The sequence below is a fragment of the Aulonocara sp. 'chitande type north' Nkhata Bay genome, linkage group LG11 (genome assembly GCF_057382095.1).
Source record: "Aulonocara sp. 'chitande type north' Nkhata Bay isolate Kocher_YH1m ecotype deep benthic linkage group LG11, A_spYH_male_GT1.1, whole genome shotgun sequence".
NCBI classification, from domain to species: domain Eukaryota; kingdom Metazoa; phylum Chordata; class Actinopteri; order Cichliformes; family Cichlidae; genus Aulonocara; species Aulonocara sp. 'chitande type north' Nkhata Bay.
Genome location: NC_141354.1, coordinates 2,094,742 through 2,107,444, shown reverse-complemented (window position 1 = coordinate 2,107,444; position 12,703 = coordinate 2,094,742). Strand labels below are relative to the sequence as shown.

The following is a 12,703-nucleotide window of genomic DNA, read 5'->3' as shown; positions in this document are numbered from 1 at the left end:
CTATCTAAATAAAATTGAATTAAATTGAAATTGAATTACAAAAAGTTAAAGTCTACACCTTTACATTTAGTATATTTAGTTTTCTTTAATTTACATTTTTTATTCCCTCTATTGATCGTCAAGTCTCAATTCCTACTGCGAAATCTTGATAGTAAGGTCAAAATTTGAAATTAAACCACAGCATGGAATCATTTGACTAGAGCTATTCAACAATGTCAACACTTCAGACTGGTGTGAAATGGTGTGGACAGTATTTTCTTTCATGATTTCTTTCATAACCCTTATTACCAAATGAGCATGATCTAAATAAATTAAATAGGAGATTAACATCTTTATTCACTCCCATTCCCCATGGGATGGACGTAGAGACCTAAAATTCATTCCAGATACACAATATAACCATCCCTCCCAAGCAGTGGTCACAAATCAGTCCAAATGTGTGGTAGTGGGCACATCTGCTATATTGAGATAATCCATCCCACCTCACAGGTGTGCCACATCAGGATGCTGATCTGACATCATGAGTAGTGCACAGGTGTACCTCAGACTGCCCACAACAAAAGGCCACCCTGGAATGTGCAGTTTTTTGCACTATTGGGGGTCTGGGGACCCAGAACCGGTCAGTATCTGGTGCGACCACCATTTGCCTCATGCAGTGCAACACATCGTCGCATGGAGTCTATCAGATTGTCAATTGTGGCCTGTGGAATGTTGGTCCACTTCAATGGCTGTGCGAGGTTGTTGGATATTCGTGGGAACTGGTACACGCTGTCGTATACGCCGGTCAAGCACATCCCGAACATGCTCAATGGGTGACATGTCCGGTGAGTATGCTGGCCATGCAAGAACTGGGACATTCTCAGCTGCCATCTGCCCTGAACAATGTGAACCATGATTCATCCGTGAAGCGCACACCTCTCCAACGTGCCAGACGCCATCGAATGTGAGCATTTGCCCACACAAGTCTGTTACGGCGACGAGCTGGAGTCAGGTCAAGACCCCGATGAGGACGACGGGCATGCAGTTGAGCGTCCCTGAGACGGTTTCTGACAGTTTGTGCAGAAATTGTTTGGTTGTGCAAACCAATTGTTCCAGCAGCTGTCTGGGTGGCTGGTCTCAGACGATCTTGGAGGTGAACCTGCTGGATGTGGAGGTCCTGGGCTGGTGTGGTTACACGAGGTCTGCGGTTGTGAGGCCGGTTGGATGTGCTGCCATATTCTCTGAAACGCCTGTGGAGACGGCTTATGGTTGAGAAATGAACATTCAATGCACGGGCGACAGATCTGGTTGACATTCCTGCTGTCAGCATGCCAATTGCACGCTCCCTCATTGCTTGTGGCATCTGTGGCATTTTGCTGTGAGACAAAACTGCACATTCCAGGGTGGCCTTTTGTTGTGGGCAGTCTGAGGTACACCTGTGCACTACTCATGATGTCAGATCAGCATCCTGATGTGGCACACCTGTGAGGTGGGATGGATTATCTCAATATAGCAGATGTGCCCACTACCACACATTTGGACTGATTTGTGACCACTGTTTGGGAGGGATGGTTATATTGTGTATCTGGAATGAATTTTAGGTCTCTACGTCCATCCCATGGGGAATGGGAGCAAAAACAAAAGTGTTGCGTTTATATTTTTGTTCAGTATAGTTACCAGTCTGACATTGTCAGTTCCCTGTTTGTTTTTTCCTCACTGGTTTAGGTCTACAGGCTGAGCGGCGCAATCAGCTGACAGAGCAGTACTATTTTAAGCAATAGAATATGTCTCGTGTGCATTACTTTTCCCTCGAACAGTCTCTCACTGTCGTTCTCTAAAACCTAAAAGAGAATTATGGATTTGATCAACTGGTCTCTGAATGCTATTGACACCCTTTTCTCAACGAGAAGTCTGGGCTCAGGAGAGCCCGAGTGCCCTGGAGGGACTTTCCCTGCCGGATACACGATGGATGGGTGGCAGGAATGGAGGATCTTGTGCCTGGCGGGACTGTCGATCAAGGACGCTGAAGATATCTACCTATTCGGAACCATGATAACAGGGTTCTTGCTGATCGGAGCTGGCTTGGCCCTGACTTATCGGAGAAATAAGAGAGCGGAACCAGCTGTTCAAACCCCCCCCAAGGCTGACTGCTGGAATTGAAGCGATGGAACGAGGCGCGACCTCTCACACCGAACGCAGCATGGTTAACACCTTGGAGACGCTTACAGCTGCCGTGAAGACTCAAACTAACACCATTGAGCGTATGATGGGATACATCAGAGAGGGGCCCGCTCAAAATGACACCCTTGAGCGAAAGTTGGATCACATCGCAGAACGGATCACTGCAGTTGTGGGGTCTCAGAATCAAAAGAATGACAACACCACGGAACAGAAGTTTGATACCATCATGGGGAGGCTCGCGGCTCTCCAACGGGAGATCGAGAGACCAGTGTCAGAGTGCTAAATTCGAGCTGCTCGCATAAAGGAGAAATCAACAATATTCAACATATAGACACCACGGCGTCAGCTGCTCAGGCCCAAGGCTAGAGCCGACCAAAACAACTCCCTGATAACGACTGTGTGATGACTATTCTTCCCATCCCATGCAAGGCCACCTGGGTTGGCTGGCAGACTGTTTACTTAGCCTGATAGGGCGAAGGACACTGTCTCAGCTGGACTCTGGACACGCACACACATACACTTACATTGATAAGCCCGCACTCATCCCCCTCCCTTTCCAAACGCCTTCGATGCTTGTTTCCTGTGGGGGAAGACGGCGGGTCTGCGTGCCGCGCTGAAATGGTAGCGCTGTGTAGGACGACTGTTGTGTTCCTTCGGATTACCCCCCCCCCCTATCCAACCCCTGTGGCTTGTCACGTGCTCTAATGTTGTGATGTGGACATTAATGTGCTCTCTTTGCAGAGGAGTTTTTTGTTTTGTTTCCTGTTCTCATGCTGTCCTCCCATAGGTGCCCAGCGTGAGAAGAGGTCTCTTTTTTTCCTGTTGTACTTTTCCCATTGTTGTGTACTTTTTCAGTGTTTTCTCTGTAATGCTGCCGATCTCCGACTGTATTCCCATGTGATGTCTTTGTTGCGTGTGTAAGTCTTTGTTGCGTGTGTAAATCTATTCCTCTGCGGGGCAACCTGCATATGGCCAATAAAGCATTCATTCAATTCTCTTTTCCCATGCACAAACCATGGAAACCTCATGTCCTTGTTTTTCATTGAGTAGAACTTCATACTTGAGGAAATACCAAAATGTAAGTGCAGGGTTGGTGTAGCTCAGGAGGTAGAGCAGGTCAGTTGCTGGTTGGGACGGTTGGTGGTTCAATTCCTGGCTTCCACAATCTGCATGCCAAATATCCTTGGGCATAATACTAACCCTAAGTTGCTTTCTGGTGCATCCATTGGAGTGTGAAAGTTAGAAAGCACTTGTGATTGTCAGGATACATGTAGTATTTCATGTCCATTTTAAGGTGGATTGATCCACTTTTGCAGCAAGCCTCAAGTGGCCATTCAAGGAACTGGTGTTTAGTTTGAATTTTCACCTTCAGAGATTAGTGCTTGGTTGAAGCATAAGAATACAGAAGTAAATTTTGTGAGATGACATTTGGAAAGGGTCTGTCAAAGACAAATGCACTGAAAGCTGGTGAAAACTAAAAGCAGACAAACCATCAGATGAAGTGGAAGCACAGACAGACTGTGTGTGCGCACTGTTAGTGTGTCACTTGGTAGGTTAACAGCGACAGCAGTAAATAAAAGTGAAATCAGTGAAGTCAGTAAAATCTTGCAATGAGCAGATAATGCATACAGTACAAACTGTTACACATATACAGACACTGGATGTGTTTCAACCACATACAGAGATTGCACCATTGACAGTGCACGAATGATGCAAGACTATAGATATTTATGCATTTGATGAAAATGCTGCTGTCATTAACAGTACTTTGATATATGACTTCTCGGTGATAGCTCTGTTTGCCAGTGTTCTCCACAGATGAGAGTTGCCATGGGACAGCGATGAGAGCGTCTGCTTGTCTGTCTCTCTCTCCGTCGTCTTCCTTTATTGTTTTGCTTCCTTTTAGCTGCTCTGCCTCTGCTAAGACAGAGGCTGTCAGGATTGGCTGAGAGCTAAATTGCTCAGCGCGAGCTCGGTCACAGCTCAGCTCTCCTTGAGATAATGAAATGACAATTAATGAGAAAGCTGTTGCCATTCGCTCATTTGTTCACTTGCAAGTCGAACGGCAGTATGTAGAGACAGACAGAAAGCACTGCAGTCGTGGCAGGCATTGGAAAGTGCCCAGCGGTTGTTTTCATATTAAAGCTGCTGTTAAAAATTCATGTGACTATCACAAAACGAAAGTTTAGCCCAGTGGTCAAACCATGATTCAAAGGAAATATCATTTCAATACCAGACTGAAAACAATTTCCAGATAGATTTCTACCTAAATCTAAATCAGAATACATGTGCTTGTCTGTCGAATTATGTGGGTAGAGACTTTGGATGCACCTCTAGAGAGATATGTCGCACGTGTGGAAAAGGTATATCCTTTATTAACCCAGAGACACTTCAGTCGATACATTATTTACCATAGCCTGGGCCCTACACAGCAAAGAGCCAAACAGAGCTCTGGCCTACTGAGATAGTCCCTGACAAAATGGCAGAATACACACATATTTCCTCAAAAAGAAAGAGTGAAAGCAGGCCCTTGGGCATCTCATAAAACCTCTCTCCAATATGTGCTGTGAAGTCAAAATTGTAGCCCAAAAACCACAGAGAGTAAAAAAATAAATTCTATTTAATTTCTGTCTGCTGTTGTTGTCCGTTAATGCATTTTCCTCCCAAAGTCAATACACTTGTAGAATAAAACATAAAATTATCTTAGTAGAAGTAACATGCTCACAGAATAGGAATTGCATACTGTATATGGATTTGTGTTTTTAAAAGACTCCGGGCAGGCATTTTATGTTTCTGCCTGTAAATACAATTATTTTAACTGAAGGCAAAAGCTAGTAAAGTATGACATGAAATTGCATCATTTCTGTTATTATGCTAGTGGGGGATGTGATAAAGCTGTGTAATCTAGTTAGCAAAGTCCCTGTTTGCATGGCTGATCAAGCTAAGCTTCGTGTGAGTGCATTACAATAAAAAGGCTCAGTCAAGTACACAAAATGAAAATGGAACAAAATGACTCCAAGGTGTGGAGCACACTGCAGCATGGGACGATTCAGTGCTTACCTGGTATTGGTTGGCCTTGGCGAGTTCTTGATTGGCTGACTCCACATTAGAAGAAGCTGTCTGGATGTAATCTTCAATACTATCTGAGGAAACAAAGAACAGATTGGATTCCTTTTAATATAACAACATACAACAATACTCATTCATTCACTGACTTGCTCACTACTGGTTTGTAGAGCCTCACAAGTACTACAGTTGCAGGAATTTCACCTCATCAGAAATCACTGCACATCTATAACATTGTACATATTGAACAAAAATGATACACAATATCTGTAATAGTAGTATAGAAGTAAAAACACCCCTGTCAAAACAATGCACTACATATTTGCCATACATCATGCCTCAGAAACCAGTGTTGCAAATATATACTTTAAAGGCCTTCAAAATATGAAACAATCTTTCTGCCATCATCATGCTGAAGATTTGATTGCCAGCAATCTTAGTTGCCCATCTCAGCGTTGTGGACGTGTACAGGTCTTGTAGGGAATTGCAGCCAATCATCTTCTCATTGAAATGGACGACACACTGCAGTCTGGCTTTGTCCTTGGCAGTGGCAGCAGCGAACTAGATGGTGATGGAGGAGGTGAGGAAAGACTCAATGATGGAGGAGCTAAAATTGTACCATCACGGACTTAGACAGGTTATATTTCTTCAGCTGGTGCAGGAAGTGGCTTCTTGTTGAAGTAGCTGATCTTTAGGTCCCACTTTAGGTGCTGGGAGATTGTTCCCAGGAAGTGGAAGGACTTGATTGTCTCCACTGGACAGGCATGATGGAATATGGGAACTGGTGGAGCTGGAAGTCCAGTATCATCTCTACTGTTTTGATAGCATTGAGCTCCATGTTGCTCCAGACTCAACCCCACCTGAGGTGAGCCCTGAGAGCGTGGTGTCAACCGCAAACTTCGGGATTTTAATGGAGTGGTGATTGGAGGTGCAGCTGTTAGTGTATAGAGATATGCAGAGGATAAAGTACAAAGCCCTGAGGGGAAGCAGTGCTGATCCACTGAAAGTCTAAACCATACCAGTCTCACATGCTTCCTTGAATTGAACTGGGAGATCGTATCCTGCAGCCCAGCTGGGAGGATGATATTAAAAGCATAACTAAAGTCCATAAAAGGCAACCTCAAGTGCAGTGCCATAATAACTGCATCATCCACTGACCTGTTGGGTCTGTATTCAAGGACCAAGATGGGGACGATGAAGTATGTGAGATGGGACAATACAAGCTTAGATGTCAACCAGGACTTGTAATTACTAGAACTCACCCTGGCGTGTGATGCATTATACTTTAACTTAGTGCTCCATGTTTACATATAATGGTGGAGTGCTAAGTTAAGACTAGATTAAACTCAGTTGTGCATAGCTGGAGACCCGAGTAGCCATTCCTGTTATACTTCTTTAAAGTCTGCCTGGGCATAAACATGCTTGGTGGATTGTTATGTAAACTCTCTGTGGACTAGTTCACATGGCCATAAGAAACAGGAAGACACACTGATGCACTCTCACACTTACTGTCTGATGATGAAATTTATCTCATTGGGACCCAAGCAGACCGTAGTGAACATAGTCACTTTGGCTTCAAAAGGCCAACATGGCAGCAGCCAAAGCTCCAAGTTTCAGAGATGGGTGACATCTCTATTGTTCATCGTTTGTATAGTTTAGAGGTAAAGCCTACTCTTTGTTTTTTTTTTAGCAAACTGTGTGAGATTCTTTTCGATTTAAACATTTCATGTGAATATCACGATGGCTGAAGCCTGTTAATATGCAGCTGCTATCAACCTGCATGTGCTAAGCAGGACTTGAAACAATTACTCGTGCTGAAGTTAGCAGGTAGTCAGTATACCCTGCAGGAGCTGCTTTCTTAGACTACAGCATCAATTAATGTTCAATGGGAAGACATGTTACAGTAATCTGTCAAAATAAAGTTCACAAAGTCAGCAGTTCGTAAGCTTTTGACGTTGGCCTCGAGGTGTGGCCTCATTTAACCTCCTATAATCTCATATAACTTGCCTTAGTAGCCTAATGGGTACTACTGTTGTACCTTTCTGTGTGTGGAGACAGAAATATTGAGAAAGTCAAGATGGTGCAAAGGACAGAAGCAGGAAAAAAGACAGAAACAAGACCAGGACACAGTTCATAGGTAGCTGAGGCCTTATATACAGTTTTTAACCACTGCAACCCTACACTGCTTATCTAACTGAAAAATTATCAAAAGAAATGTTTCAAATCTTGTGGTGATTCAGATATATTCATAAGTAACACATTAATGATGCTCTTCTTGGCCTTTCATTGCAAGATTTTTAAGTAAATTTGTGCCCGTCCGCATCCGACCCCCCTTCTGATTTACAGTATTAAATCTTTCTATTAAGAATCCGACTTTAAAAGAAAGTTCATTTTCTGTTATTTTAACTATGATTAATTCTCGTACAGTACATTAACAGAGGCTTCAAGGTATTACCACTGAAAGGAATTGTGATCATAGCACTTGAAATATGTGCCCTGAAATTAACAAAAAAAGAATATGAGCAAATATATAATATTAACAAAGATTTAGTAGTTACTTCCCTTTGTCATCACTGGCATACGCAGATGATGTTACATTTAAAAAAAATCATCCAAATAAATGACAGAAAGAACACTAAATACAACCTTGCTGATTCATCTGTAATAACACTTTGCACCGGAGAAATAGTCTATATTTGATCCATGAATATACATTTACATTTATAAACATAAAAAAAGAAAGTTAGAATTTTAATGCTTCTGCGTAATATGAAAAGACCAATGGCTGGAATACTTTGCCACCTGTGGGAGCAGTGTTAAAGAAGTGACTCTTCATTGTTACTCTTGACACATAATCAAGCGGTACCAGGAGCTACTGGTCTAACAGTTAACACTGCGACAGCAGCAAGACCTCCTCTTTTAAACTTGTCAATACACGGACATTAATGGGATGAGACCGATGCGTTTAATGAAGTGGGTGGTTCAAAATCTTTGGTATCACCACACATAGTTACCCACATATATTTACAGCTGGCCAATAACAGTGAGAGTACTATTGATTGTTTTGGTGTAGTGAGAGTAAAAAGGTTGCAGCCAGCTCAAAGATGTGTCTTATGTTTAAGGCTTCAGTGGCCCCTGATAATTACTGCACCAGTTGAGCTTGTAGAGAATTAACTTTTGAACTTAACAAGAGGAGGTGGTTGGGTGAACGAATTGTGCTGATTGACTAAAAGCATTTACTCTGTAATGGTGAGTTAAAGAAGATGGGGAATACATGCTTAGATTCACCAGCTCAAGAAGTAAGCCTGATTAATGGACTCATTAATTAATTCTGTTTTTTTTCTGCCCTTCTGCTCAGAGGATGTTCTTTGCCATGATTAGGAAATATTTGGCTTTAAAGAGGTAACTTAAACTAAACCCAGTAGTTAAAGATAATAAGTAAGATTCTGTGGGTACCAGAGTTTAAATGTGTTTAAATAGGTTTTCAGGTGATCCACCATTTCACCAAAAGGGTATAGAAGGCAACTGCCTTGAAGACAAGGGACCACTGATGATCACTGTATGTCTATAGGCAATTTTAATCATTAAAAAAAAATTAAGAAGCACTCTCATTCCAGGACATAATGCAATGGCACAAAGCAGTTTGTGATATCCTCCTGAGAACCGAAGAAAAAAATATTCTGATTGAACATTTTTTGTGATTTCCTTTCTTTGGAGCTAAAAGAGGCCACCCAAACACATGAGATATCAATGGAAAGCCCAGGATGTCCTCTATTCAGTACATCAGGACTTAGTAGGGTATCTCAAATAACAAATAGTGTCTATTACAGAGGATATAGGCTGGTTCTCAGGAAGAGGATATAGTCATTCATGTTGGTTTGTTTTTATCCAGTTTGGTTCTTTTTGAGTAATTAGTATATTATTGTACTGTATCTAATGTTATCATTACAGTTTGAGTTTAGTTCTGTTTATCTGACCTCCTTTTAGAGCCTAAAACTATCATTTGACTTTTTATTCGTATATTTCTTTGCATTTTTCAGGGTAAAATGAACCTCACTTTTCCAAAAACTACTATGTCCTTATTCCTGCTCAGCTCAGCTTGTCACATATGCTCACAAAGGGAAGACTCTTTTAGTATATTTGAGAGAGTTCCAGAACCTTCCCACTGGACAAACTGCAGGAATAGCTGGGGCTCTGGATGGTTGTGTTATCTTCACTCTAATGGACCATTTTGTTCTTTTTCTTTTATTTATAGCAATGGCGGTTCATGGAGCGTCTCAACAGTTCCTGGATGTTAGCAACATACACTAGCTGAGTCACAGAGATATAGCACAATAAAAGTTTGAGACACACTTGTAAAGGCTAAAATGTTGTTTCTTAAAAACAAGACTGTATATTATCCAAATCACACGAATCAAATTACCTTGTGTATTAAAACATGTTAGCAGGTTATCCAGCAATTGGGCAGATTAGGCAAGCAAACACAATGTGTATTATGATCAAACAAAAAAAGTTCTTCAGAACAGAACTTCTTGCTGGCTAAATATAACTTTATGACATGAAGTTGTCTAATCTGTTTAATTATGAGTATGAGCTATTATGATAAAAAAGATACTTGCATAACAATCAGGGGAACAACTATCTATTTTGTAATATGGCTATAGATAAAGAGTTGGAGCATATTTGAGAAGACTCATAAATATAGCTTCTACCCATATAGCCAGGGGGTCTGGCCCGGATCTGGTATCAAGCCGGCACTGCTGGCTGACTTCTGGCATGATAAGACGTATGTCATCCAGATATGGGCCAGGCCTGGCATAGATGGCACGGTCTATGTGATGGCATACCATATCTGGCTCGATTGTGGTTTGGGTTATGTGGCCCAGGCCCATAGAAAACAGGTCTTCCCTGGATCAGGCATCAACCTGGCACCTCTGACTGACTGGTGTCATGGCAGGGTGTATGTCAACTAGATGTGGGCCAGGTCTGGCAATGATGGCACTATTTATCTTTCTATTTTCCTATTTTAGTTAGAAGACCCAAATGCCATGTTGCAATACTATACTGCTATGGTAGCCAACATTTCAAATGCAGGTTTGACAGGTTTGTGAGTGTACACTTTATCCAAACCTAGTGACGGTTTACTCATCTTTGCCAGTGGGTGGCTGTAGCTCAGGAGGTAGAGCGGGTCACCTACTGATCGGAAGGTTAGTGTGTGATTGGGTGAATGTGGCATGTTGTATAGAGCACTTCGAGTAATCCTGGAAACTAACAAAGCGCTATATAAGAGTCAGTCCATTCATTGCCTGAACAGTGTTTCTGTCACGGTCTGCAGAGACAGGCCGTGCGGTGGTGTGTGTAATGGACCCAGGTGCGTACACACGAGAGTAGACTGGAGTAAACTTAACTGAAAGCGAGCCTTTATTATGGCTGAAGACAAAGTGTACAAACAAAGCAGGGATAGCGTGACTAGACTATAACTAAACTGGGAAAACTAATACTGTGACAAACTAAGAAAACTCAGAGACTATGATGATCACTGCAAAGACCGACCGTGAAAACATGGAGGTGAGAACACAGACGACGCAACACAGACTACATGAAACACAGAGACTAAATACACATGAGGGATGATCAGGGGAAGTGGCCACACATGGGAGCACAGCTGACACACATGAACCTAGCGACAGGACAGGAGAAGTGAAACTGAATACGCTGACAATGAATACAGACTTTCAAAGTAAAACGGGAAACATGGAGATTAGACATGACAAGAACTAAATATAACCACGCAGACATGACGCATGAACCAGGGAGACTTAGTACAGGGGGAGATGACATAAACAACTAAGGAACAAAACTAAACTGCAATCTAGAAATTAACTAGGTGAACTAAGCTAGGTGCAAATGAATACAAAAGATACATGAAATTCAAATACTGGGTCGCTTGACCCGGGACCATGACAGTTTCACCACATTACTTTTGCACTGTTTTGCATGTTCCGACACATGTTGTCATTATATGGCTTGATTAAGGTACACATTAGGCTGACATCTGGGGCAAGAGCTGAAACTGTTCTGGGCCAGCACAGGGCCAGCAGTGTGTCTACAACTGGCCCGTGGCTGCACACAACTTACTTCCACACATGGGCCAGCACAGGACCACCACTGGCAAACCAGATCTGGGCCACCAAAGGGCCGTCATTCTTTGCGGTATGTGGGCCATGTCTAAGCACATTGTGCGGACCAGATCCGGGCCATACCAATTTTGCTATGTGGGTAGGCTCTGCGTTCCTGTTGACCATTACTGTTTGTATTCTTTTGCAGCTCAACTGCTGGGAAAAGCAGAGAAGATGGAAGACTCAAATGAGACTGAATACATAGGATAAGTTTAAAATATGCCACCAGTGCTGAAATTATATAAATATATAAAGAAATTATATATAATATCTAATTATACATAACACCAACATATCTAAGAAGACAGATAAGGCTTACTAAGACTTTCAGACTAATATATATATATATAGATATATATATATATATCCATCCATCCATCCATCCATCCATCCATCCATCTTCTTGTCTGTGAAGGTTCTCAGTCATCCAAGTCATCGTTGTCTAAGGAGCTTGGAAAGAAAAGCGTCTGGACTTCTTTAAGTTCTTTAAGTTTTGAGATCCCTTCCCAGACGCCTTAATGCACACTCACACCCTGGGCCATCTGACCTCAGGAAATCACATGATAGGGTGGGGCCAGGTTTCACAATGAGCTCACCCAAAACCCTGGCTGATTGTGACCCACACCCATTTTCACACCTTGGCTCATGTGATTAGGTAGAGGATCATCAGGGGGTCCTTTTGTCCTCTATTTGGGGGATACTCCCACTGGGTTTAAATCTGGGACTCTCCACCGTTTGACCCTTAGAACTAAAGAAGCTTCTCTTATGAGAGGTGAAATGTCTTCAAGCAACTTAAAGAAGTCCAGACTCTTTTCTTTCCAAGCTCCTTAGACCATCCATCTTCTTCTGCTTTATCTTTATTCTTTATTCTTCCGCCGGGTCGCAGGGGCAGCAGCCTAAGCAGAGAAGCCCAGACCTCCCACCTCCTCTAGCTTATCCGGAGGAACACCAATGCATTCCCAGGCAAGCCGAGAGATATCATCTCTCCAGCGTGTCCTGGGTCTGCCCCCGAAACCTTACCCAGGAGGCGCCCAGGAGACATCCTTGTCAGATGCCTGAACCACCTGACCTGGCTCTTTTCGATGTGGAGGAGCGGCGGCTCTACTCTGAGCCCCTCCCGGATGGCTGCACTTCTCACCCTATCTCTAAGGACTCTAAGGAAGAGGCCAGCCACCCTTCTGAAGAAGCTCATTTCTGCCGCTTGTATCCGCGATCTCGTTCTTTCAGTCACTGCCCACAGCTCGTGGCCATAGGTGAGGGTAGGGACGTAGATTGACCGGTAAATTGAGAGCTTCAGT

The 12,703-nt window shown here is 42.8% G+C and overlaps 1 protein-coding gene across 6 annotated transcripts in view; it reads right to left on the bottom strand.

The window, feature by feature from the left end:
- tsnare1 (T-SNARE Domain Containing 1) overlaps nt 1-12,703 on the bottom strand; it is a 276,008-nt gene that overhangs the window by 66,910 nt on the left and 196,395 nt on the right. For 5 of the 6 annotated variants that reach the window (XM_086310182.1, XM_086310186.1, XM_086310185.1 and 2 more), the window contains exon 10: nt 5,221-5,303. In XM_086310182.1, the coding sequence (XP_086166308.1) occupies nt 5,221-5,303 (83 nt within the window). Of the gene's footprint in view, nt 1-4,032; nt 4,153-5,220; nt 5,304-12,703 lie in introns of those variants that run through there. The other variant, XM_086310187.1, reaches the window with a different exon arrangement.